We start from the raw sequence: 27287 nt of genomic DNA, 5'->3' as shown, positions 1-27287 counted from the left end.
GATGCAACTTTTAATAGCCAGGAAGCTTAGCAAAGGGCAGGGTGAACGAGGTCAGGAAACCAAGGGGAGACATGTGTGCACAAAACCAACATTGAGAGTCACTCAGCATTTTAGCTCTCTGCATTTTTTCAGAGTGCTGCATCAGAGCAACAAGACACCTACTTGTCACAGAGCCATCTAAAGTCTGCTCTATTTTTAGCAATAAAAAGGAAAGAAGTCATCCTGAAAGAGGATCTTAAATCCCACCTGTTCTGACAAAATCTGATCCCCACAGCCACACACTGGGAAATTCTGGGTCCCTCACCACTAATGCTGCTTGTCATTGTTAATTATCAGCATGAAATATACAAGTTTGCCTTGCATCTTTAATTGCAGCTTCAGTGCAGACAGGATTCCAGATCCTCTGCCAATCAGACTTCTCCAGAGCTGATCTGCAAAGGGCGATCAGCCATTATAGTTCAAAGGTCAATTCCAGGGGTAATGGAATCAGGCACGTTGCCACTTTTTCCAATGACTGCAGCCATAAGCAAACTTTCAAGTAGAGACTATATATACCCACTAGCAAGAGAACATCTCCTGCTGTAAGGCCATATTTAAATATTGCAGATAGCTTGTGAAATGTACAAAGTGTGTCAGTTAACAGAATCAGAATTTTGGGGCATAATTTCCGATTCCATTCCTGATGTATTTTGCATGTTGCTGAAACTAAGGATTTTGTAAATATATGGCTTTATAGCAGGAGATGCCAGTGGGTATATATAGTACCAGCTTGAAAATTTGCTTATGGCTACAATAATCGAAAGAGTGGCAATGTGCCTGATTCCGTTACCCTTGGATTGCCCAAGAGACATGACACAGCTGTGGCGATGAGGCCTGAATAAAATGACATTCCTAAACACACACACTCTCCTTGCACCTTCTGGATGAACTGGCAGCCAGTCGTGCTACATGAGGCCCAGACAAGAACCAGAGTCTGCCAGTCACCCATTCCTCCCATACAACTGTTGTTTCCTTTTTCCACTTGAGAGGAAAGGACTCACCTTAAATCCTGCAAGGCTTTCTTGTTTTTCCTCCGCCTGTCCTCATCAATGGGGTACAACTTGAAGAGGAGAAGACCAATGATAATCAGAAGAATAGGAGCAGCACACACCAGCACCTTCAATGACAAGTTAACTTCTTCTGGTTGGGAGCAACCTCGTGTCTTGTATCCAGCAACACTGTGAGATCAGGAAAAAAGTTGCTAAAAAATTGCTAAAACATCTATATACAATAAGATTGTGCATCATTACAAATACTTATCCTCATTTCTCCCTGCTCTCACCATAACGTATATCAGGCTTCTTACATTATAGTCAAGACTTCTGAAAAAGGGTATGAAAGTGATGGAAATCAAAGCCCATTCTACGATGCTGCTTCTAGCTTAAGCTAGCATTTGTCCCCCATCCTGAGTTAAACCATTAAGTTAGGAAATACACATACAGATCTTCCATACAGATCTGCCCTCCAAATAAAAATACACAACTTTAAACAAGTGGAGTCTACTTTCTCCTTTTAACATGGTGACTCTTCATTAGGACCTCCTCCCATATGCTGTGAATTTGGTTGGTGTCCGACTGTCAGAACATGAAATACAAAAGGGTGTCTTCTATACTCTGAAAGGCTGCCATCTTGAAACACGGCCAGCAGGTGAAAGAATACCCCTGTGGGGGTCCTCTAGAACCTCCTCTCTATGTGCTGTGAATCTGGTTTGGATTGGACTAAAGAACGCAGAAGTTATTAGAGGGACACACAGATGTGGTGGTCTCAGGAGCCGTGCTTCCTTTGGGAAGCAGGCTAAAAATGTGTACCTACTTTCCTAATTTGTGCAATTTATTTTGCTTCCAAAAAACCCAAAATGTCTCTCTTTCAAAAGGTCCTAGATTGCAGAGAAAATGGAGTGGAGTGACAAAGGGTAGCAAAATTTGAGTCGGATGATTAGTGAGTGTTAGTGTTGGACTACTAGGGAGACCCAAGTTCAAATCTCCGTTCTATGGCTATGAAACTTCTGGGTGACTCTGGGCCAGTCACTTATCTCTCAGCCTAACCTACCTCACAGTGTTGTTGTGAAGAGAAACAAGTATGTAGTACACTGCTCTGGGCTCCTCAGAGGAAGAGTGAGATATACATGTAAAGATATATACATTTGAAGAGTGAGCTTGTTTGTGGCATTGTTTGTGTACCGTATAATAAATTCATACTTTTCGATGACCTACAGATATCAAATTTTGCGTGAACAATCCTGCACTGAAATTAGCTGAATGCACTATTTTCCACAACAGAATATACTTGGGAAAAGTTTTAAACGGTTTTTAATTTATTTTTTTTAGACAAAATTATGAATATCATATTTTAACTATTGTTCCCAGATTCTTAACAATCAGACTATAATTCCAAAGTGACATCATTTTCAAGAGAAGCAGAAGATCTTTCTCAGATTCAAATTTACTAGGTATGGTAATCATTCAATAAAATGAATGTTGAAAGTCAGGAACACAGAAAGCTGCCAAATACCAAGTCAGACCATTGGTCCATCTAGCTCAGTATTGTCTACCCTGACTGGCAGTGGCTTCTCCAAGGCTGCAGGCAATTGAAAACCTACAAATTTAAATCTGTTTTTTACTTCCCTTTGGCAAGTACATCATCATCAGCTATTATTAAAATTTGTATACCACCCCAAATCTCCATCTCTGGGAGGTTTACAAAAACACAACATAAAGCAAATTAAAACAAAAATGAAAACCTTAACACAATTTAAAACCAGTTGCAGGGGAGTAATGGCAGGAGAGAGGGCACACCCTCAACTCCTGCCTGTGGCTTCCAGCAGCATCTGGTGGGCCACTATGAGAAACAGGATGCTGGACTAGATGGGCCTTGGGCCTGATCCAGCAGGGCTCTTCTTATGTTCTTAGTCAAGTTAAAAAGCGAGTCTTAGGGACTTTTAAAAAGTTGTCAGAGATGGGGAGGCTCTTACACATATTTAACGTCTTGAACTTTCCTATGCAAAATGACTTTGTCTGGTCAATGATGGGCTTATTTATTAGTAAGGAAGGCTGGAGGACAGGTTTCATGACTCAGCATTTTTAATACACACATGGAGGATGCCTGGATACAACATTTTAATTTTGTTTTAGTTCAGTGCACATACAGCCCTACAATAATCCTTACTGCTCCTCAATAGCCTTGGGAGGTATGCCAGTACTCCCATTTTACAGACGGGGATCGAATAGATGACTCCACAACAGTTTGAACCTAGGAAGGCTACATAGCACAGTGGAAGAGCACCTGTTTCACAAGCAAAAGGTCTCGGGTACAACCCCTGGCATCTACAGGATGGTTTGGGAAAGATCAGCCTGACTCTCAATGGGAGATTCCTATGTTCAGCATCCTCTAAGTCCAGGCTTCTATCACAAGAGCTAGAGAGGTCTAATTTAGCTACAACAGACAGGAAGGAGTTCTCTCTCTCTCTCTGCCACCACACACACTCACTCAGGTCACTGTATTTCTCCAAAAGCAGCTGGGAGACATTCTGCAAGCAGCTGGGAGGAAAAAGGACTTACTGTAAACTAAGGGTGGAGATCCCCAGGGACACGCCAGATGCAAATTTGGTGAAGAAGACATAGAAAGAGAAGAAAATCGCTTCATGGCCACGGGAATCTGGATTCTGGAGTTTAAAGTCATCAACGACGTCTGGCAACATGGACCTGCGTGCAGGAAAGGAGAAAAGCAAGCCTATCAGTCACAGTCCAGACTCCAAAGTTGCCTCGTCTTCCACTCGGCAAGTGGATAACAAGGTTGGAGAACAATTGCAAATCCCTCCTCCAAAGATCTGGGAGGTCTTCCTGGCACCCTCCAGCCCCCAAGGATCCCCCACTCGTCTCGTTAGTCAGTACCTCATGAAAACCCAGACTAAAATTCTGCAGATCAAGTAACTTGGATAACACCAATTGCAGATGCAGCAAATTATGTCCATGTAGATCTTTGCGGTAAGTTCTTCACCCAGAGCAAAAACCAACAGGCCAGGTAGGTTGCAAATGCCTGCCATGCATGTATTTTAGGGGCTGGGCAGAGAAAGCCACAAGTAAGTAGTGAAAAATGGGTCTGCCCAGACCATCAGGAAAAAAACCCACACAACTTCACCAGCACATGTTTTGGAGAAACTCCATTTTATCAAGGAATTTATTATTCTGGCATATTACTATGGAAGTTCTGCAAAAAAAAAAGGGGGAAAAAGGGAGGAGAGCTGGTCTTGTGGTAGCAAACATGAATTGTCCCTTTGCCAAGCAGGGTCTACCCTGGTTTGCATTTGAATGGGAGGCTATGTGTGAGTGCTGTAAGATATTTCCTTTAGGGTATAGGGCCGCTTTGGGAAGAACACCTGCACACTTGCATGCAAAAAGGTTCCAAGTTCCTTCCCTGGCACCTCCAGCTAGGGCTGAGAGAGATTCTTGCCTGCAACCTCAGAGAAGTTGCTGCCAGACAGTGTAGACAATACTAAGTTAGATGGACCAATGGTCTGACTCAGCATATGGCAGCTTTCTAAATTCCTATAACCCATTTTCAGGGCTGAAAACAAGATCCTAGAGCAGGCCTGCTCAACGTCGGCCCTGCTGCAAATGTTGGCCTACAATTCCCATAATCACACTGTGGCTGGTGATTATGGGAGTTGTAGTCCAAAATCAGAGAGTGTGTGTGGGGTGGGGGTTTGAGCAGGCCTGTCCTAGAGTCACAAGAAAGCATACTTACCATGGCAAAAGGAAGGCAGCAGCAACACTGATCCCGGCAGCAACAGCCACTATGTAGGTGACGATAAGGTTACTTTTCAGGATTACAACCAAGAGGAGGAAAGGCGTAGCAGACTGTGGAACCAGAGATGGTCAAAATGGTCATTACCAGAGACAGTAACTTGATTGACAATAGGGCTGTTGTTCACATGAGCCTACACAGTCAGAGGAGCACCCACTCCCCTGGAGAGTAGGAGAGCCCATATGTGCTCCTGGTTGGCGGTTGTGTGGATTCAATCATCAGGAGAGGAGGAGAAGGAGAGCTGGTCTTGTGTTAGCACACATGAATTGTCCCCTTTGCTAAGCAGGGTCTGCCCTGGTTGCATATGAATGGGAGACTAGAAGTGTGAGCACTGTAAGATATTCCCTCGAGGGAATGGGGCCACTCCGGGAAGAGCATCTGCCTGCTTGCATGCAGAAGCTTCCAAGTTCCCTCCCTCCAAGATAGGGCCGAGAGAGACGCCTGCCCACAACCTCGCAGAAGCCACTGCCAGTCTGTGTAGATAATACTGAGCTAGATGGACCAGTGGTCTGACTCGGGAGAAGGCAGCTTCCTATGTTCTGACAGCAATGGATGCACCACTGAGAGACCTCAAAGGCCAAGCAGAAGACAGATCATCCTGGAGAGAATCTATCTATGTGGTTGCTAAGAGTTGACACCAACCTGACAGCACTTAATCAATCAGTCGTTCCTATGAAGGGAGAGTGACTATGTGGAAATTGGGTGGTGGGTAGGACAGCTTTTTGTCCAACCTCAATAAAATGCTGGGTACAGAATGTGGGCTGTACCACCCAGCCCCCTATTTTCACATGACCACCCTCCCCTCCTCGATGGATTCACACAGCTGCTGATAGGGAGTAGCCCATCTGGGCACTCCTCCATTCCTCTTTAGGGTCAAGTGAATGAGCCCAGCTGACTGTTTCATGGGTTTGGGGGTGCCTTTATCTCTTCAGTCCAAATGGTAGGCCTGTCCTTTCCTACCGAACATCCCAAGACTGCTTACGTGGAGTTTCCCCACAGGCAACTGTACGAAGAAGAACAGTGCCTTAAGGCAAGGGTTCCTAATTGGTGGTCCTAACCAAAAGTTGCTGGATGACAGCTTTCCTCATTCCTAGCCACAATCAATTGTAGCTGGGGGATGATGCGAGTTGTAGTTCAGCAACGTCTGGGAGCACCACAAGTTGGGAACGCCTGCCTCAGAGGATGGAGTCATAGCTCAGTGGAAGAGCATCTGCAGGCTGAAGGCCCCAGATCCAATTCCTTGCATCTTCAGGTAGGTCTGGGAGAGACCCATGCTTTAGACCTTGGGGAGCCACTCCCAGTCAGTGCAGACCATGGATTCTCAGCGTTGGGTCCCCAGATGTTATTGGACTTCAACTCCCATATTCCCCAGCCAAAGGCCACTGGGCCTGAGGATTATGGGAGTTGAAGTCCAATAACATCTGGAGACCCAACGTTGAGAATCCCTGGTGTAGACAATACTGAGCGAGAGGAACCAAGGGTCTGACTCCATCTAAAGCGGCTTCCAATGCCAGAGGTTACCAAGTTTGGTTCCCCAGATGTTGGACTACCACACCCATCAGCCACAGTTAAAGGCCACAACAGCTGGGATGATGGGAGTTGTAGTCCAACAACATCTGAGGACTCAAGGTTGAGAGCCTCTGCTCTGTGCCATGGCTTTCTCTGCGCCCCTCTTCCCAATACATCCTTTTGTATAGATCCCCTGCTAACTGGGCAAAGAGGCACCTTTTTAACATGGTGATTCTCTTTATTGAGCAGGGGGAGAGTAACTGGCCCTCTCCACCCCCAGCACAGTATCTCTCCAGTGGCTGTTGCTGGTGTCTGTCTTATGCTTCTTTTCAGATGGTGAGCCCTTTGGGGACAGGGAGCCATCTTATTTGTTTATTATTTCTCTATGTTAACCGCTTTGGAAACTTTTGTTGAAAAGTGGTATATAAATATTTGTTGTTGTTGTGTCTTCCCCCCCGGAGATATTGGTACTCACCGAGATTCCAATATAGACAGCCGTTTTCTTCCCAAAGCGAATAAGGAACCACTGCCAGAAGGGGATGGTCAAAGTGGCAGAGAGCTGCAAGAGATCAAAGAGAGGACGGGATAAATACTTCGGATGATGTAGCCTCTGCAGAGAATGCATTACGCCAGGGCACAGCGTCACCGCAGACTTTTATGATGCCCATCAGTTGCAGAGAGGCGAGGCAGAGTCGGAGAAGGCCCAGCATCCAGTTGTTTGGACCGCATGAGGCTTGGACCACATATTCCTAGGCTAGTTTCCCACCCCGCTGCATTTCAAGCACAAAGTTCTTATCTTTAAAAGTGCTCCCAGGATGGGTCTTGCTCATGCTCTCTGTCTTGTTTTCCCATATAATTTTGCCTGTGGTTTTTCACTCCTCTAGTTTTTATATTTATATTCCATTCTTTCACCTGGGACTCACAACAACCCTGTGAGGTAGGTTAGGCTGAGAGAAACAACTGTTCCAGAGTCACCCAGTGAGTTTCATGGCTGAAGGGGGATCTGAACTCGGGTGTCCCCAGATCTAGTCCAACACTAACCACCATACTATCAATTCCACCATCGTCAGCTACCCAAAGGTCTCTTGCTCTTACTGCCCCGGAACACTCTCCTGAACACCTGCCAGAGAGACAACAGCACTCTGCTTGCAAATCCCTCCTCCAATATCACCAATCCCCTGTCTGTGAATCCTTTGGCTTAACCCTTCTGTCTCGATGGCTGTCTGAAACGAAAGCGAAGTACTGCATCTGGCCCTATTCATACTACATCTCTGTGGTGCCCTCCCTTTTTCTTTCCCCATCTCTCTTTCTGTATAAGATCTAGACCAAGGCTGGACAAGTTTCAGCCCTCCTGTAGAAGGTGGACTACAACTCCCATCATACCCGACTACTGGCTACTGTGGTTGAGGATGATGGGAGTTGTAGTCCAAAACCAGAGCCAAAGTTGTACAGCCCAGATTTAGACTGTAAGATCCTTGGGGATGAGACTTTTTTTTGCTTATGAAGTTCTGGAGAGAAGCTTGTAAATTGAGGCTGGGTTTTCACCATCACAGCCATCCTGGCTGAAAGGTTAGCCAGGATTAGTGAGCCCTGTGAAGCCAACTGAGATTGAAATTATATTTATATTTATATTATCTGTACTTTTGTATTATGTATTTTAATCTTTGAGATCATCTGTACCTTTGTATTTTAATTGTGCATTGTTTTAACTATATTGCATTATTTTAATTATTAAAATAATTATTTTAATGAAAAGTGGTATATACATTGATTGAATGAATAAATAGTGACCCTGGTTATTTATCCTAGTTAAATGCTGGTTAACCAGAGGAATTTCACCAGGATTGCTCTGAAATTCCGGGTTCTCACAATCTGCTTAAGAGAGCTCACTAATCCTGATCAACATTTTAAACAAGATTGCTGAGATTGTGAGAACCCAGCCTGATTGTTGTTTTTATTAATGGAAAGAGGCATTGTAGTGTTTGCCTTTGCATTGTTCCCTCAAATCTCCCCATTCACCTTTGCTCCTTCTCTGCCTGAGAAACGGAAGCGTCAGAGGGACGCTGGGGGCATTGCGGTCCCTGTTTCCCCCTATGAACTTACCCAGCATCCAAGTTCCCTCCCCTCCCCCATAAAGTCCCGTTCCCAGGGCAGAGGCTTTGACCTGGCCTATTCCGAGAGCAGACCCAAGAATTTGCTTACGGCATGGCAGAATTTCCCCTTCAGATCCTACTCATTCAGAAAGGGAGGAGGATAGAATATGGAGAAAGTAGGGAGGCTGTTATGTAACAGATTGGCAAATGTTTTGATATCACCATGTGGGTGTAAACCAGGCGAGTCTTGCCAAGAGAGCTCAGTACATGTTCCACAACCCTTGAACTCGCAGTGCTGGGATGAGGTCACGGGCAGGACCAACAGTCTGCAAAACTGGGCGTTTGCCCAGGTCTTTGATTAGCATGAGCAAGTTGAGACCTCGGCGCAGCACATTCCCCAGGCTATCTTCTCCGCTGTTCCCTCAAAAGACTAATACAGGAAAACCTCAGTATGCATGGGGGTTGCAATCCCCGCCATTGATGTGGATAAGAAAACTGAATACTGAGTGATTAGGTCTAAGGCATTGCGGCCGTTAGGTTCCCGGAGGCCTGAAAATCAGGGACAAAACGGGGGGGGGGGTAAAGTGCCCTACCGTAGTCTGTGGGCCTCCGGCAATGCCCCCCATGCCAAAATCAGCACCCTCCCGCAAAATAAAATAAAATAAAATCCACGATTTTCAGATTTTTTTTTGGTCAAAACGAGCCACAAAATCGCAAGCAGAAATGACCTCGGAAGTCATTTCCGGGCCCCAACCCGTGGATACGTGAAAATTAACCCCTTTTGGCCGATTTTTATCACGTATGCAGAGATCGGGTGCCAATGACCCAACTGTGGATACACGGAACAGCAGGTATCGGGTCTGCAAATGCCAAGGTCTGCCTGTATTAAATAACATTTCATTATGGAGGATGAAGCAGCACCATCAGTCTATAAGACGCCTCCCAACAGGGTTCCCCAAGGTTGGGCTACAACACCCAACACAATGTGGCTGGCGATGATGAGAGTTATAGATTGATATTGTCTAACGGCATGTGGGGACCCAAGCGCGAGAAACCCTGCTTTACAAAGTTGCATAAGCAACTCTACCTGGTGAACGGCCAGCCCGCAGGCAACAGGGTGCTCAAGCAGGGCAGGAGAGAGAGAGAAGCAAGCTGAGCGGTCTCCTTTGGAGCCTCCCACCCCTAGGTCGTTCGGGTGGGCCACTCCTGCCCTGCCCCACGGACATTCTGGCAGCAGGGAGAACAGAGGCAGGGAAAGGGGAAACAAGGATGCAGCTAGGGCTGAACGCGAGCAAATCTATTTACATGGACCTGGGCCTGACCATAGCAGGAGGGGGTAAGGGGTTAAGCTAAGGGCGTTGCAGAAGACGGGGAGTTTTGAGGAGGGCTTATGGTAGCAAGAGAGCATGATAGTCTTGTTGGGGTGGGGGTGTGAAGCCACTTCAGGTCATGGGACGCCCCCTGATGCAGAATCTGACCACTGGATCCATCGAGCTCATTCCAGTCTACACTGACTGGCAGCAGCTCTCCAAGGTCTCAGGCAGGGGTCTTTCCCAGCCCTACCCAGAGATGCGGCCAGAGATCAAACCTAGGACCTTCTGCATGCCAGGCAGATGCTCTACCACTAAGCAGTGGGCCCATCCCCACAAAGCCATCCCTGGGTTAGGAGCGGCATGCTGGATTTTGTGCCCACATATTTCTAAACCATGTATTTAGAAGTGACAGCGCCAGGTCGGGTTATTGCCATTCCTAAATCCCTCCTAGTGGCACTATGCCAGGGGAAAAGTGCACGCACACACAGCCTAAAATGCTAACCAGGGAAGTCAATGGCACTCACTCTCCAAAATCTGTGCATCTGCTGCAAACGCACAACCTATATTTGGGGGGGGTGGGGGTGGAAGGGAGGGGGGGTGGAGCAGGGGCAGAGAGAGAGAGCACAGGGACAGATCGGCTAATCGAGCCAAATGAATGTGAAGGAATTGGAGACCACCCATTAGCGTTAAGCAGCAGTTTAAAACAAATACTTTGCACAGGAATGCAATGAGACCTATGCCAGACTGCCTTAGGAGGCCACACACACACACACACACACACACACACACACACACACACACACACACATGGAGACCTCCCGCCATCTACAGCAGGGCCCCCCTTTCCACCCCCCGCACCCAAATGTTCCACTAGTTTCTCCCCAAATATCCCACCATCTCTTTTTTTCCCTCCTGCAGCAGCCCAGGACATGCTCTTAACATTCCATTGGGGGATTTATAAGGCTCTTTTCAGTGGAGCCTCTCTCTTTCCCCCTTGCTTCCCTTACATTAGTCTCCAACCCCTCCCCATCACATCGAGTGCATTTTGCTGGTCTCCAGATGGGCGGGCGGGGCTGCATTCTGGACCGTCCGGACGGCAGAGGGGGGTAGGGAAAGACTGCCCTTTCGAATGCTCTTTCGTACTTTCAGAAACTCCTTGCATGCCAGAGGAGAGCCCATCAGGACAGTCCTTTCCATGCTGTGCGGGGATAGCAGTCAGGGAGTGTCTGTGGGAGAGGACTGAAGAGAGATCACCCCCCGCCGCCCCCCATCCAATGTCTAAGATGGTGCTGCCACCTTATTTGGTGAAGAGCGGCTTTATACAAGGAACAATGGGAGGTGGATGTCACAGGCACCTCCGAGAGCCAAATTTCCTCTCCACGGTTTGCATCTGTAGGCGTGCTTTTGAAAAAGAAATTCTACAGTAGACTATCCTGGAAAGTGTGTGTCAGGATGGACACAATGCAAATTGCTGGGAGAGACTCATCAACTGACCCTGGAGTTAAAAATAGACCACACGCCAACACCATATAAAGGTGCAACAGCTAACCCTTTCTTATGATGCTAGGTGCGCAGCCATAATACCGCAGTACAGCCTGTTCAGAAGCCGCCGGTTTAATCCCTGGCGCTCTAGGGAGAAAAGCCTCTGGTTAGCCTCTGCCAGTCCAAGTGGGAAGTATGTGGCAAAGGTGGCCGGATTTGTTCTTGTTTCATTACAATTTTTTCTGAAACAGCCACACAAACCTGGGAACGGAGGAAGCTGCCTTTGACTGAACCAAGCCATCGGACCCTCTAACTCAGCATTGTCGGTATCAACTGGCAGCAGCTCCCCAAAGTTTCAGGCAGGAGACTTTCCCAGCCCTATCAAGGAGTGAACCTGGGGCATTCTGCATGCGAGCAAAACTGATTGACTGATTGTTAAATTTATATACCGCTTTTCATTAAAACAATTCCAAGGCGCTTTACAGCCAAATGTAAAAAACAAGATTGTAAAAAAGACACAATTAAAATATTAAGCTAAAAATATACAACAAATCTGATTAAAAATTTAAAACAAAAGCATAAAAGCAATACAGAGTACAAAGAGCAGCAGCAGAGACAATCAAATAAAAGCCTGGGCACAAAAAGCCAAGGTTTTACACTCTTAAGCTATGGCCCCATCCCCTAAGGAGGATATTCTGCAGCGGACAGCACTCACATGTTCTCTCCCTGGCAGCATCTCCAAGATCGGGCTGAGAGAGATTCCTGCCTGCAACCTTGGAGAAGCCGCTGCCAGTCTGTGAAGACAATACTGAGCTAGATAGACCAATGGTCAGACTCAGTATAAGGCAGCTTCCTGTGTTTCTATGTATGCATCCAAATGCAAACCAAGGCAAACCCTGCTGAGCAATTCATACTTGCTACCACAGGTCCAGGTCTCCAGGCATTTTGCAGGATTATCTTTCAGCATTTTATCACTACTTAAAATGCAAAATGATTGTGTAGCTAACTGGTTTAAGTGGCCACTGATTCTGCACCTCATCCTCTGCCCTCCAAAGAGCCATGGGGACCGTAGTTTTATGAGGGCCCCTGGGATATCATTCAGAGCTCACAGAATCCCGACAGCATCACAACAGCTAAGCTGGTCCCCAGCTGGGTTTCCAAGGCCAAAGCTACACAAAAGACATGCAACTGGGTGTAATGATATCCCAGCCGCCTGATAAATGGGAACTAGCCTAGCAGGGATAACTCCAAGAGGTAGCAGGCGCTCCCCAGAAAAAATACTCCCTCCTGCCCCGTCCACCAGACTGGAACTTTACGGCAAAGCACGAGACCATAGAGTCAGAGTATACTCCGGTCCTATAACTTGAATTAAGTTAGAAGGGGATTCATTTATTGTTACTGTTTGAGCCGTATATTTTTCTGGTCAGCGGCCGTAAACAAACAGAACTGAACTATTTTAAAAGCCCTCCGTTTTTCAAAGAAGCCTCATTCACTGACTCTAGCCCAGAACAAGCTGCCAAAGGCCGTGCAGCCAGGTAGGTAGGTAGATAGGTAGACTCCTCCAGCCTCCCAGGGAGTCAGGCCAATGCCTTACCGTCCTTCCTGGCCAGACTGGACGAGACCATCCAGGACCTGAACTTCCTTCCCGACTGGATTGGAGGAGAACTCCATCACACAAACGGGTGCGATACGGTGGTAGCCCGTATCGGGGGCGGGGGCAGGGGTGTAAGTGGAGGGGCGGATGCTCAGGGACGGGGCACGGGTACATCTCGGCTTCTTGGGATATCAGGGTGATCGTGGCCATGGGGAGCGCCTTCTGCACTTCTGAATCTGCAACCACATCACTGGCTGCGGGGGGAAGAAAGCGGGTCCCGAGCCACAGGTGGCCGGCGGGGCGTCTCCACTGCCCGCTGGCGTATCCCTCAGGCTGCAGCTGAACGCTTTTGTGGGGCCAGAGAAGCAGCATGGAGCCTCTTTCTCGGTGCTCAGTGGCTCATGCTTCTGCCTGAATTGCTTTCAAGTGCCTGTGTTTCCTAGATACATGGGGAGGGGGGGGATCTTTCCTCTCCCCACCCCCCACAGGCTTTCTGGCTCAGCAGAGTATTTCCCAACACAATCCCCTCTGCTGCCCGCCCGCCCCCCATCCCCTCCGCCACCCCTCCATCTATCAAGCTGGAAAGGTTTTCCCAGACAAATCGGCTCCGTTCCTCCTATTCAGCAACTCTCCCCGATAAACACTTGAGCCTGTTTTTCTTCTCATGGGGCAGGCGGCGGTGGGGGGGAGGATGGTAGAATTCGGACAAAAAGGCCTGCACGGCTTTTATTCCTCATCCCCATTCATGGCTAGCTTCAGAGGCAAACAAAGGACACTCTGTTCTAGCCCAGTGGCTCTGTCTTTTCAGGAACCATGCTGAGTAACTGCTTTTTCCTTGGTTTTATTTACACTCCCCGCCGCAACCGCCTTGCCTCGCCTTTCCTTCAAGAAGATCCAGGTGGCGTGCAATATTCTCCTCACCAGCACCTCATTCTGTCCTAACAACCTGCAAGGTGCCTGCAAAGTAGATTCGGCCGATTATGGCTGCTGGAGGGCTGCCTAGCAACCTTGATGCTTGCCAACCTTGCAGGGATGTGGTAAGGAATACCAAGATCACCCACGTGGGGAGTTTATCTTGGGTTCCCCCCCCCACCCACTCCTAGTATGACATTCTAAGTCAGGGCTTGGCAAAACCCAGGCAGAAGGGAGCCAGGGTGCCTAGAAATTTAACCATGGCGCCTAGACTAGGCTGTTCTGAGGCAGAGTTATTTAATAAACTCTTTATTTATACCAGGCAGGTCCCTGCTAAATAATCTGAAGGGGAAAACCGGGGATTTCCTTGTAAAGTATTTATTAGCCGATGAAGATGAAGTAATTTCTAGAATAGTTGCTAAGTACTGTTATGTGGTTTTTAAAATAAGAGTCTCAAAGTTATGAGTGTATTTTGAAATTGCCATTTTTAGGTATACGTTTATTTTAAAGATTTTATGCTATCTTGTGTCATTTACTACTGTCTCTCTCTCTTTTGGTCACTGACCGTAAATAAAGTAATCTGAATCTACCAGGAAGGCCTGTTTCTGTTCTAAGCAGGTTACTTGTCAAGGGGATAAAGAGATCCTCATTCACCCTCTCCTTTCACAATGTCCATCACCAAGACCAATAATTCTGTCAAGTGCCCAATGTCTGGCTCTTAAATTTTGGGCATGGTTCCTAGAGCCAAACAAAGTTTGTCAAGGCCTGCCCGAACCACTATAGCCCACAAAGTCTCAAGTTGTTTAACCTTCGGCTTCCTCCACCTCACGGTATCGGGCAGTACAAGGGCTTGTGTGATTATTCAGGTGTGCGCACCCTGTATTTCCACACTGTTCACATGCTCCTTATGGTACAACATAGGAGCATAGGAAGCTGCCATATACTGAGTCAGACCCTTGGTCCATCTAGCTCAGTATTGTCTTCACAGACTGGCAGCGGCTTCTCCAAGGTTGCAGGCAGGAATCTCTCTCAGCCCTATCTTGGAGATGCTGCCAGGGAGGGAACTTGGAACCTTCTCTTCCCAGAGCAGCTCCATCCCCTGAGGGGACTATCTGGCAGTGCTCACACTTCTAGTCTCCCATTCATATGCAACCAAGGTGGACCCTCCTTAGCTAAGGGGACAAGTCATGCTTGCTACCACAAGACCAGCTCTCCTCTCTACCGTTCGCCACAGATGCCCCAGCACCTTCTCAGTTAGGATAAGCATTAGGAGCATGCTTAGGGGCCTGTCAGATGAACAGCACCCCACACGATTAAAGGATGTGCCGGGAGGGCGTTGGGACGTCCACGTATGTTCAACAGCATGCTTTCTATCTGCGCCCTGCATTTGTGGATGTCTGTACCCAGGCTCACTTTTACAATGAACACATGCACAGTTATTCAAACACGTGTACATGCGCACATACAATGGAGCAAGGCAGTTCACATAATTGTCATTAGGGCAGAAAGAGCCTCCTACCATAGTTTGGGAGCTGGGTGTGCTCCTGATTTCTGATCCTGTGTTGGATAAAAAAAGTCGGGAGGAGGGGAGCTTGCTCATCTGTCAAACCACAGCTGGGTAGGACAGGTGTGCCTTATCCCGATTCCATCCCCTGCCTCTGAACAAAACAGGTGGGGAAACAGCCTTACCCAGCTTGAACTTGAGGGACAATCCCACTCCCTTGGTTTTATCTAACACATGACAATCAGATCCAGAAATCAGGAGTGCACACCCTAATGTCCAAATAGGGCTTCGGTTATCACAGGGGCGGGGAGAACAAGGAGTCCGCCAACAGCAGGATACATACCATGATGGCCAGCAGGATGTTCTGGAACTCATTGCGGAATCCCAAGGTATACGTGCAGAACAAAGCAAAGTTGCCTTCCAGCAGCTGGAAAGAAGCAGGAAAAGCAATGCAAGTTAGGACAGAATGAGCTGGGATCCCTACTTGGTCCAGTAGCAGCTCGTCCTCACGAGCCAAAGGAAGGTTGTTCCTCTCTCCTGCCCGCTGCTTGCAGGTTGGCAATTCATCAGGTACAGCTGTGCAGGCAGCCATGCAGCTCTACCCGACGTATGGCTGTTGGCCAGCACGGCTCTCGGGCAAGGCGGGAGAGAGGAGCAACCCGAGCTGACTCATTAGGACCAGTCACTACTGTTCTAATCCCCTCCCCTCCCCACCCCAGGCTGAGCAAGAGATCGAGGCAAGCATATACTACTACAGAGTTGTGTCACAACTCAAGGATATCTGGCTACCCAGTGTATTGCTCCTTGTTGCTCCTGTGTAGTTAAGAGCTTATGCAAGTCACACATTTTTTGAGTGTTGGATAGCACTTTCCCAGTTTCATAATTGTTGGATCATCAGTTTGCATGGCGGCGGGGGGGGGGGGGGCAAGGTGAAGTCCCCCACTAATGTACGCTTCTAGTCAGCCTGCAACTTTCACGGAACACATTTAAAAAGGGAGCATGTTTTTAGAAAGTCTGTTCACAAAAACGCTTGGATGACTGGCAATCGGACCCCCTGTAAAAACCTGCAGCTCTACAATGGATGGTTAGCTTACAGAGAGAAATGTGTGCGCTCTCCTGGTTGGCAGCTGCTCCTCAGCCTCCACCAAGTTTTTAGAAAACAAGTAAAAAATGTTTTCCACCCTGGAAAGTGGACTAGAAGGTTTGGCCTAATCTAAGAGAGAATTTTCCAAGAGGAACCTGGCCCATTTTCTGAATAAGCTTGAAAGTGTCAAGCAAGCTTCATTGATAAGATAAACAAACTAACCTCTAACCTCCTTACCTCTGTAAGTAGTTAATATATAGCAGAATCCTGGCTCCCCTAATAATGTTCTTTGCCACCCCTCCAAACTAGTTGTTCTAGAGACACTCCTAGCAGGGAATACTTAGGTTCAATATTTAGGGAAAACCTCAATTGCACAAACAAGTTAGCAAAGGAATAGGCTGGCTGGAGAGACTGTAGAAGAGTTTGCACCGGAGACGTTCAAGATGAGCCACCCAAGAAGTGCCCAGGACATTCGAGCAAATACACACACCATGCAGTGCGAACACAACAGAAGAGCTAGCTGGGAACGGAGCGGGGAGAAGACCCATTTTCTCAGCCACAAAATATTGCACTATTTCAAGCTCTGGGAAAGAAAGGGGATTCTTGCAACCGAGAAATAGTACCGCCCTAATAGCTAAACAAGGTGCTTCCTTACCATAAAGGCCAGCGAGGTAAAGAGAAAGGCAGCTATCAGTTTGATGTAAGGGCCATAGTTCATCACTAGCTTCAGGCCTTGGAAGAAAGAAACCGGCTCATCTGACTGGAACTCAGAAGACTCTGAGAGAAGCAAAGCACAGGCAAATAGGTGAAGTTTGACAACAAATTCATTTTTGCATGCACACACACACACACACACACACACACACACACACAAACACACACACACACGTATACGTTAAAGGTCTGTACCAAAGAAAGTTGTGACCTGTGTGTCTCATGCAGATTTGCATCGTTTTGCATAATTCTGCCTTTGTTGTTCGTGCTGTTTTATGCAATCTGTTCTCAATTTGCTAGCCATGGGAGACACAAGGACATCAAAACCGACCAATTAACGTTTTGTGAAGTCACCTCTTGGGCACACTTGCAGGCATACTTTTACGGCTGTAATGGCTAGAAACTTGATTTAAGAATAAAAAGGACTACCACAACCAAACTGAGAATCTCAGGAAGTTTCATTCGGCACCCGCTAAGAATTTCTGCCATTTTCCTGCGCTATGGAGCTACAAAGAACCTGGATGTCATGAAGGAGGCAACAGAGGTGACTGCTTAAATAAAAAAGGAAGCTGGAGAAGAAAGAGAAGAAGAAACGAAAGCGAGAAGAAGAAGCCTGCAAGAGTTGGCGGAAGAGATGGAGTTGTCGCTTACTGAACTTTTTTTTAGGGGGGGGGAGATGCCATTCTTAAAATTACTTGGGGGGCAAGAGATCAAGCAGATCTCCCTACAAAACCTTCCTAGGTTAATATATCATTGCAGAGTGGTAGCTCTGTTAATCTGGAGCAGCAAATTGAGCGACACCTTAAGGATAACAAATTTATTATGACCCAAGCTTTTGGGAGGAGAAAAAAACCCTGCATGAAGCAGATAAAGAGAGAGTTACAAAGTGAAGCCAAAAGATCAAGCAATGCAATTGAGAGGCATGTCTCTTTACTAGGCAAAGCATAGATCAGGACTGCACACCAGCCCTCCGGCTGTCATCTGACTACAGCTCCCATCATCCTTAGCCACAGTGGCCAACAGTCAGGATCAGTGGGAGTTGTAGTCCAACATCTGCAAGAGGGCCAAAGTTATGCAGCCCTGGCATAGATGAAAGAGGGATGGGCCAGTCATAAGAGTAAAGATCCATTCACTCAAGGGGCGATGAATTGGCAAAGCAGCATCAACAGCAGAAGAAAGAGGCAATTGCTTTTTGTGACGAACAAGCCATTCCCGAGCCTTATTCAAGTCTGCAAGAAAGTTCTCAACACAACAGCTTCACGCTGGACTTCTTTTGGTTTTGGTGAAGTGTAGCAACTTCCAAGTCCATGGTGGCTGTTTTTTTAAAAGCAACATTTTCCGCAATGTATTCCAATTGCTTTTTGATTCACTCATCATTTGAATGTGTGTTCTGCAGCCCCCTCCCCAATTTAGGCTAGTCAAGACATCCAGATGTTTGCTGATATTTCCCATCAGGTTTTTGGGGAAAGCAGGTGGACCCCTTGGAGGAGAGCAAAAACCTTATCTCTTTGCCAATAAAAGTTGTTGGTTAATGGGAGAGGGAGGAGGAGGAAGCCAATTGCCACTTCACAGTTGAGAGACAGTGGACCTTGTTAGGACAAAGAGGCAATATTTGCCTGTGGGGAGTGGTTCTTTGCAAGCGCACCTTGGCCTTCATTGGGAACCATTCAGAGGGCTCAAGAGGAACTTGAGTCACAGTGAAGCCATTCCCGAGGACAATGAAGAGCAAAGATTAGGAAAGCCAGTTTCTCCTCAGAGGCTGGTTAGAACGAGAAGTGTCGGCCTTTCCCAGAAGGAGCCAGAGTCAGGTGACGCTTCATTCACGCAATGGGAATGCTTGCCCTATGTGGTCACCTGCGCCCTTGAACGCCCAGGTATTCAAGGGAGTTGCCCAGGGACACCACACACACGCTTTTGCAACTCTCAAACTGGCCTGATGACACGTTCAGCAGGAGGGAGGCAGCACGGGGCAAGCCTCCTGCCTCCAGCAGACGTCCAGTCACAGGAATAAATAACCTTCACTGATATAGCACATTCGACCTTCTTGAAGTGCTGCAAGCAAATCTGGCTGGTTTGTTCAAGTCAAGCAAAGCATGCATGGGGGCAGCTGGGGTGGGGAGCAGCAGGAGAGGAGAGCTGGTCTTGTGGTAGCAGGCATGACTTGTCCCCATAGCTAAGCAGGGTCTGCCCTGGTTGCATATGAATGGGAGACTTGATGTGTGAGCACTGCAAGATATTCCCCTCAGGGGATGGAGCCGCTCTGGGAAGAGCAGAAGGTTCCAAGTTCCCTCCCTGGCAGCATCTCCAAGATAGGGCTGAGAGAAATTCCTGCCTGCAACCTTGGAGAAGCCGCTGCCAGTCTGTGAAGACAATACTGAGCTAGATAGACCAATGGTCTGACTCAGTATATGGCAGCTTCCTATGTTCCTATGTAAAAGGGCATCTGCAAGCCCATCCAAATGAGCCCTGCTGGATCAGGCCAGGGCCTATCTAGACCAGGGGTTCTCAACGCTGGGTCCCCAGATGTTATTGGACTTCAACTCTCATAATTCCCAACCAAAGGCCACTGGGGCTGGGGATTATGGGAGTTGAAGTCCAACAACATCTGGAGACCCAACGTTGAGAACCCCTGATCTAGACCAGCATCCTGTTTCTCACAGTGGAAGACAGGAAGCTAACCAAGGGTCCCTCGGGCTCAGTATTGTCCACACTGGCTGGCAGCAGATCTCCAGGGTTGTCGATGGACTCGGGCTAGCTAGTTGGCCACTGTGGGGTGGAGCCACAGGTCAACAGACAAGCATCTGCTTTGCCTGCAGAAGGCCCCAGGTTCAATCCTTAGTAGCAGCATCTCCAGGTAGGGCAGGGAAAGACTCCTGCCTGAAACTGCTGCCAGTCAGTGTAGACAACGCTGAGCTAGATGGACCAATGGTCTGACTCGGTACAAGCACTGGAGCTCTGACCCCTGGACTTTGGGGGGACCCCCCAAATCCTCTTTAGTCTGTCCTGGGTCATGTGTTGGCTGCTGGTCCACACTGCAACGGGCAACCGAGTGTGATTATGACCTGTGCTGGGTGCTTTAGAGACAGAAGGGGGGGTGGGGGACACACGTTTGTCATGGTATGTGTGTGTAAGGGGATGATGCTTAACTTGCATTGGTGGTGGTGGTGGGGCTCCAGAAAGCAAGGGGGCCTCCAAAGGCCTTTAGGTCCAGGCTCCCAAATTTCCTAGCTGCAAAGCTTCCTTTGTTCCCCTAGGGACTGTACCGAGGACCTTCTGCATGCAGGGCAGATGCTGTGGGCTATGGCCACATCCCACAGTGGCCCACTTGCCCGAGTATCCACTTTGATGAGAGATGCAAAATGTTGGCCCTCCAGCTGCTGGACCACAACTCCCTTCATCCCCAGCCACGGTAGCCAATAGTCAGAGATGATGGGAGTTGTAGGCCACCATCTCTAAGACAGCTAAAGTTGCTGAGGCCTGAACGAAGCAGTTCACATCTGGGTTGTTCACACGCAAGTTGTTTTCTGGCCGAGTTTGACTTGTCCTTTCATCACCAGTCCTCCCTGCCCCCGCTTTGGGGAGGTCATTTCCTGTTGCTCACCTCTTTTCTCTCGCACGCCTGCCCACAGGATGATAGCACAAAGAATGTATATCCCACCAATGACACCCGCTGCGATCATGTAGGCATTTCTCTGTCAAAGGGAAAGAAAGAAAAAAAAGGATGCATAACAAGTCTAGACTGGCATGGAGAGCATTTCCCTGAGGGGCAGGGCTGATCTCCTGCAGAGGATGCATGCAGAATTACGAACTCCATTCTCGACTCCAGAAAAACTCAACAGCCTTTAATTATTGTTCCAACATTTGTATTCTTCCTTCCTCCGAGAAAAGGAATAACCCTGCAGTATCCACAATAACCCTGCAAGGTAGATTTGGTTGAAAGCATGCAGCTTCCCCACATTCAGCATTCACAGGTGAGTGGGGAAATCCTGAACCAGCCTGATGCAATACACCAGTGTACCACCCTGGTACTCAAATTACCCTGCGGTACTCAGAGCAATTTTAAACATGCTAATAGGAAAGGTTTCTAGTCTGTGTTAGCAATCACTGGTACTACCACAATGGACTCACAACCTAAGAAGGAACACAAAGGATACACGAGCAATAGCCACTGGAAGGGGAAGCTATGCTGAGTTGAACACGGACAGCTGGTCTTCTCCAGCTAAGTGGAAGAGTCACTCCTACAGGTGAAACTCGGAAAATTAGAATATTGTGCAAAAGTCCATTCATTTCAGTAATGCAAATTAAAAGGTGAAACTGATATATGAGACAGACGCATTACATGCAAAGCGAGATAAGTCAAGCCTTAATTTGTTATAATTGTGATGATCCTGGCGTACAGCTCATGAAAACCCCAAATCCACTATCCCAGAAAATTAGAATATTACATGGAACCAAGAAGACAAGGATTGTAGAATAGAACAATATCGGACCTCTGAAAAGTATACAGTGTACTGCGCTTGATTGGCCAGCAAACTCGCCTGAGAATCTATGGGGCATTGCCAAGAGAAGGATGAGAGACATGAGACAAACAATGCAGAAGAGCTGAAGGCCGCTAATGAAGCATCCTGGTCTTCCATAATACTTCATCAGTGCCACAGGCTGATAGCATCCATGCCACGCCGCATTGAGGCAGTAATTGCTGCAAAAGGGGCCCAAACCAAGTACTGAATACATATGCATGCTTATACTTTTCGGAGGTCCGATATTGTTCTATTCTACAATCCTTGTCTTCTTGGTTCCATGTAATATTCTAATTTTCTGGGATTGTGGATTTGGGGTTTTCATGAGCTGTACGCCATGATCATCACAATTATAACAAATTAAGGCTTGACTTATCTCGCTTTGCATGTAATGCGTCCGTCTCATATATCAGTTTCACCTTTTAATTTGCATTACTGAAATTAATGGACTTTTGCACGATATTCTAATTTTCCGAGTTTCACCTGTATATTCCAAGACAAGGTTTCTTCTTCTCACGCCAAGTTTTTGATATTAGAAATCGGGGTGGGAGGGTGGAGTCTTAAATTCATAATCCTCTCCCTTTCAGGTAAATACGGTAACAATCTATATTATATTATTTATTAAAACATTTGTATACCGCCCAAAACTTACGTCTCTGGGCGGTTTACAACAAATAAGTTATTATTCATTCAATTTTTATACCGCCCTTCCAAAATTGGTTCAGAATTTAACCTCTATTTTTAAAGAAAACAGCGGAGGCAGCATCTTAAATTCAGGGTCAGCATCCGGTACATTTAGAAGGTTCTTCTTTGCCCAGTTAGAGGCATTTATCACAATTCCTGGTATCCGAAATCATGGGAATCTTGTCCTGGTAGCGTTTCCAGCTTAAGGAACATTGAGTAGAAGGATACGACCATGTGTAAATGGCACTAGATCCACACATTAGGAAGAAAGGGCCATAGCACCTGCTCTGCAAGCAGAAGGCCCCAGGTCCAATCTGCGGCATCTCCAGGTAAGGCTGGGGAAAGATCCCTGCCCGAAACCTTGGAGAAGTCACAGCCAGTTAGTGTAGACCAAGGCTGTACAACTCCAGCCATGGTTGGACTACAGTGCCTATCAACTCCAACCATTGGCCACTGGCTGGGGATAATGGGAGTTGTCGTCCAACAACAACTGGAGGGCCTAAGGTGTAGACAGTACTGAGCTAGATGGACCAATGGTCTGACTCGGTATACGGAAGCCTCCTAGGTTTCTTACTACCTGCAGCAGATTTGGAGAAGGACAATGAATGAATGGATGATGAACAAGCACTGGATGAATTGTGGGCAAGCCCCTGCTAATTGGGCAGAGAGGAACCTTTTAGAAGTGGTGGCACTCTTTCATTTAGCAGGGAGGAGGCCGACTGTCCCTATTCAACCCAGCATCCCTTCCAGGGGCTGTGACTGGTATCTCTGTGTTCCTTTTTAGAATGTGAGTCCACTTAGAACAGGGAACCCTCTTTTCATTCCCTTTGCTCCGTAAATGGCTTTACAAGCCCTTTTGGATGAAAAGCGGAAGAAGATGTATTTGCACGCAGCTACAAATAAAACTTAGTTGAAAAGGAGAAGCTTGAAGTCGGTAGGGCACAGGCAGATGGGATGAGGGGCCACTCCCTCCACCCCCAGTTAAGGAAGGTCAATACTGGAGAATTGGATTCTGTCAGGGATGGGTTATCTGGGCTATAGGAAGGTCACCCTGGAGGAAAAGCATCAGGGAGGGGCACATTGCTCAACCCAACCTTGGGACACTGACTCCTGCTGGCCGCATTAGGATATTAACCCAGCCAAATGGGATTGCTCGGAAGGGTACATACTGTGCCTGTGAGTGAGCCGGTATCGTGGGTGTTGTTGAGCTCCTCCATAGCCACTGAAGAAGAGTTGGTGATGTTGAGCGAGAGCGGGCCTGGAATGCATGGAGCGTTGGCTTGGCCCACAATCTGCCCTTGGATGGCTGTTCCCAGGACCATCCCCAGCACTTCCACTGTCATGCCTGTCGGGAAAAACACGCAAGCCACTGAGTGTACAGTTTGGGACAACTCTCATTCGCAGCAGCAGATGCACAACCCAGTTCAATCGGCCAAGATCTGGGAATTAGTTAATGCATCTCTGGCTTCACACACCTTGCAAAACAGTACTGAATCACTTCCTGAGATGCTGCTTCCCAGCAGATATTCAAAGTTCGATATCCCCGTACTCTAAATGACAGAAGCATCGTTTATCTCCCATTCCCTAACCACTAGTTCTTCAAAACAATCTGATGGGAAAAGCTGGATCCACAAAGGATGCAGATTGCAACTTCTTCCCAATAAGTGAGGAGGAGGTGAGACAGCTCATGAACCTCACGCCTTTACTTGTCACTCCCATAATCCCTGGCTATCAGCCACTATGGCTGGGGATTATGGGAGCTGTAGTCCAAAAACAGCGGGAGGGGTCAAAGTTGAGCAGGCCTGCCCTAAGGGAATTCTCACAACAGACAGCACTCACAAATAGTTGCCCATCCACATGCAAACCAAGGTGAAGCCTGCTTAGCAAAGGGGACAATTCATGCTTGCTACTGCAAGGCTGGTGTTCAGTGTCTGTTGTAGAAATCTGATTTTCCGATCACACAGAATGTTGCATTCTGCATTGTACCATTGCAGCTGGAGTGGGGAATTCAATATTTTTTATTTATTTTTTTAGACATAACAGTTATGTAATCCATTGAAGAAAGGTATTTGAATTTGATACCTCCTGCATAATCCCATCTAGGATCACAAGGTGCAAGTGTCAAAACAAAACAAGAACACCAGGCCCTGCATAGGTGTTGCCTTCTTGCTTGGAGCAAAAAGAAAAATATAATGGGGAGGAACAGCCAGTAAGAGCTTTCCCTTTTTTAGCGGTTTCCCAGTGCTCAAGTGTACTTATACTGCACACTCATCAACCGGGTGTAGCAACCAGAGGCACACGCCCAAACTCTCTAGCCTGCACATGTAGGCAGATGGAGTATGCAGATGGAGTATGTGAGCGAACTTCACGCTTCACCTTTCCAGTAATTATACAACAAGTTGTTCAAGTAAGAATGAATCTGCCTACTTTCCTTTCACTATCCCTATAAATGGACCAAATTTGGTTCAAATCAGTTAGGTGGTCCACAAGTTAGACCTCTTGCCCCGCAAATGTTCAAGTGTCCGCCATCTTGGATCAGGGTGGATGACATCATTACAAACTACACCGTTGAGTGTGTGTCACTCACTACAACTGTACCAAATTGGGTTCAAATTGGTTAGACTGTCCACAGATTAGCCCACTTGCGCCTCAAACGTTTACATGTCCGCCACCTTGGATCGGGGTGGATGACATCACAGACTATGCACACCATTGAGGTTTCCCCATGAGTCCCTCAGCTGTAGAAAAATTTGGTTCAAATTGGTTAGGCAGTTCAAAAGTTAGCCCATTTGGGCCTAAAAAGGCTATGGGTCCTCCATCTTGAATCGGGGTAGATGAGGTGTCCCTACAACTGTACCCAGTTTGGTTCATATTGGTCCAGGCATTACGAAGTTGAAAGGGGGACAGACACACACACACACAATGCCGGGTGATCTCATAAGCCTACTGGAAAGTAGGCTAATAAGACTGTAGTTGTTCCCAACTGGCTGGAAAAGAGTGACATCAGCTCCCAGTCAGGAGAGGCAGAAGTATTTCAGCATCAGTTGTGGGCAAGGAAAAGGAGGAGAGGAAAGGTTCTTACGGTAGGCAGTGGCGGAGTCCCGCTCGCTCTGCTCCCTGCTAATAAACATGGTCAAGGCTGAGTACGGAACGTGAAAGCACTGCAGAGGAGAAAATGGAATAAGAGATGTTCAGACAATCACACATAGCTGTTCAGTTTGTGGTTAGTGGGTGGGGATGGGGTGATAGCTCAGTGGCTGAGCCACTGTTTTGCCTAAAGATGGTCCTGGCAGCATCTCCAGATAGAGTTGGGAAAGACTCCTGCCCGAAAACTTGGAGAACTGCTGCCAGTCAGTGTAGACCAGGGATTCTCAACGTTGGGTCCCCAGATGTTTTTGGACTGCAATTCCCATAATCCCCAGGCCCAGTGGCCTTCAGTTGAGGATTATGGGAGTTGAAGTACAATAACATCTGGGGACCCAACGTTGAGAATCCCTGGTGTAGACAATACTGAGCTAGATGGACCAAGGGTCTGGACTCTGTATGAGGCAGCTTCCTACGTCCCTAGTGGCTGACAAGTGTACCCAAGCACGTCCCACTGAAATTAGAGGGGCATGCCTATTGTCTTGAATTTCCGTGGGACTTCCTCAAGTACATTTGGTCAGGATCTCAGCCAGTGTAAGCAAAGAATGCCCAGCCTGCAGAATCAGGTTCTAACTCAAATCCAGCCACTTCCCTCTGAATGGCTCTGCCCATTCACATACACATGGGAAGCTACTTTATACCAAGGCAGACCAACGGTTCATCAGGTTCAATAGTTACAATACTGGTTGCAGCCATCCAGGGTTTCAGGCAAGGGTCTTCCCCAGCCTTAAGTGGAGATGCCAGGATTGAACCTGGGATCTTTGGCATGCAATGCATACATAGGCTCTAGCGCTGAGCTATCATCCTTTGTCCACACATCTCTCTAACTACATAGAGACCAGAGGATACCCACTGGACCACCACATCAAGGCTGCAAGCCGTCTTGCTTTCTCTCAGCGGTGCTACAGTGCAGGGCATTCCCATTGACAGCATTTTTGCTCTATTTCCACAAAGGTTAGACACTTAAATAAAATTTTAAGAATACAAACAAGAAGAGATGCTGAAGAATCCGGATTCTGCACCAGGCATCAGATCCTGATCAGAAAAAGGCACACAGAAAAACAGGCTGTACGCCAGTGTTTTCTCTAATTTATTTCATCTGTGTGAGGAATGAGTTTTGCTCTGGGCGGCAGTATCAAGGCATGTGCATTCAGAGTGGGGCCTTCCCGATTCAACCTGAGCGGGATCTAGAATTAACCGAGTGTATATCAAAAAACTTGTGAGCACGCACACGAGGGAACACTGCTGTATACCCTTTTGCTCAGTTTTAGTAGTCAATATAAGGCCCATTCACACATTATGTTTAACACTCGTACAATGAACTGCACTGACCTGTACACAGTACAGTCATTCACATATTATGCTGAACGCAGGTACAGAAATACACTTCCTTCAAATGGGGATACAGGCCCCATTTGAAGGGCCTCTATCCAGGTTTACTTTTAAAATGAACATGGGTACAGTCGTTCACACAAACACGTGTACGAGTGTACACACATCTGTACACTTGTACAGCACACTAGTGTTTATTAGCCCACAGCCAAATGCAGGTTGCATACAGGCTGCTAAGGGGTTCGCACATCTTGCTCCTTCCAGATCACCTTCGCAGCTGCAGCCACAGTGCCGTGAATCGTCGTTTAACGTCATGTTTGAAAACATGCAAGGAATGCCGCACAAAGGAATGCAAGGAGGCAGTAGGAATGGGGAAGAGAGAGGCTCAAAAAAGCACAGCTCTGGTTGTGGCATCAAAGGCAGGAAGACTCACCGTCACGAGGGTCTGGAAAATGCAGTAGAAGAAGAGATACCACATTATTTGCCCCCAAGAGAGGTCCGGCACAAACCAAATCAGGAAGTATGCGATCACAGCAAAGGGAGTGGAGAAAATAACCCTG

General features: G+C 47.4%; 1 protein-coding gene across 3 annotated transcripts in view; it reads right to left on the bottom strand.

Annotated features, from left to right (window-relative positions):
• The window catches only part of MFSD2A (MFSD2 lysolipid transporter A, lysophospholipid), a 55740-nt gene that overhangs the window by 1481 nt on the left and 26972 nt on the right, over positions 1-27287 (bottom strand). For all 3 annotated transcript variants that reach the window (XM_053268804.1, XM_053268805.1, XM_053268807.1), the window contains exons 4-13: positions 27161-27284; positions 25334-25412; positions 23421-23596; positions 20649-20739; positions 16989-17110; positions 15593-15676; positions 6827-6910; positions 4783-4895; positions 3597-3740; positions 1041-1217 (exon numbers count right to left, since the gene is read on the bottom strand). In XM_053268804.1, the coding sequence (XP_053124779.1) occupies positions 1041-1217; positions 3597-3740; positions 4783-4895; positions 6827-6910; positions 15593-15676; positions 16989-17110; positions 20649-20739; positions 23421-23596; positions 25334-25412; positions 27161-27284 (1194 nt within the window). The remainder of the gene's footprint in view (positions 1-1040; positions 1218-3596; positions 3741-4782; positions 4896-6826; positions 6911-15592; positions 15677-16988; positions 17111-20648; positions 20740-23420; positions 23597-25333; positions 25413-27160; positions 27285-27287) is intronic.

Source organism: Hemicordylus capensis, chromosome 7 (genome assembly GCF_027244095.1).
Source record: "Hemicordylus capensis ecotype Gifberg chromosome 7, rHemCap1.1.pri, whole genome shotgun sequence".
Taxonomy (NCBI): domain Eukaryota; kingdom Metazoa; phylum Chordata; class Lepidosauria; order Squamata; family Cordylidae; genus Hemicordylus; species Hemicordylus capensis.
This window is presented reverse-complemented; position numbering and strand designations above follow the sequence as displayed.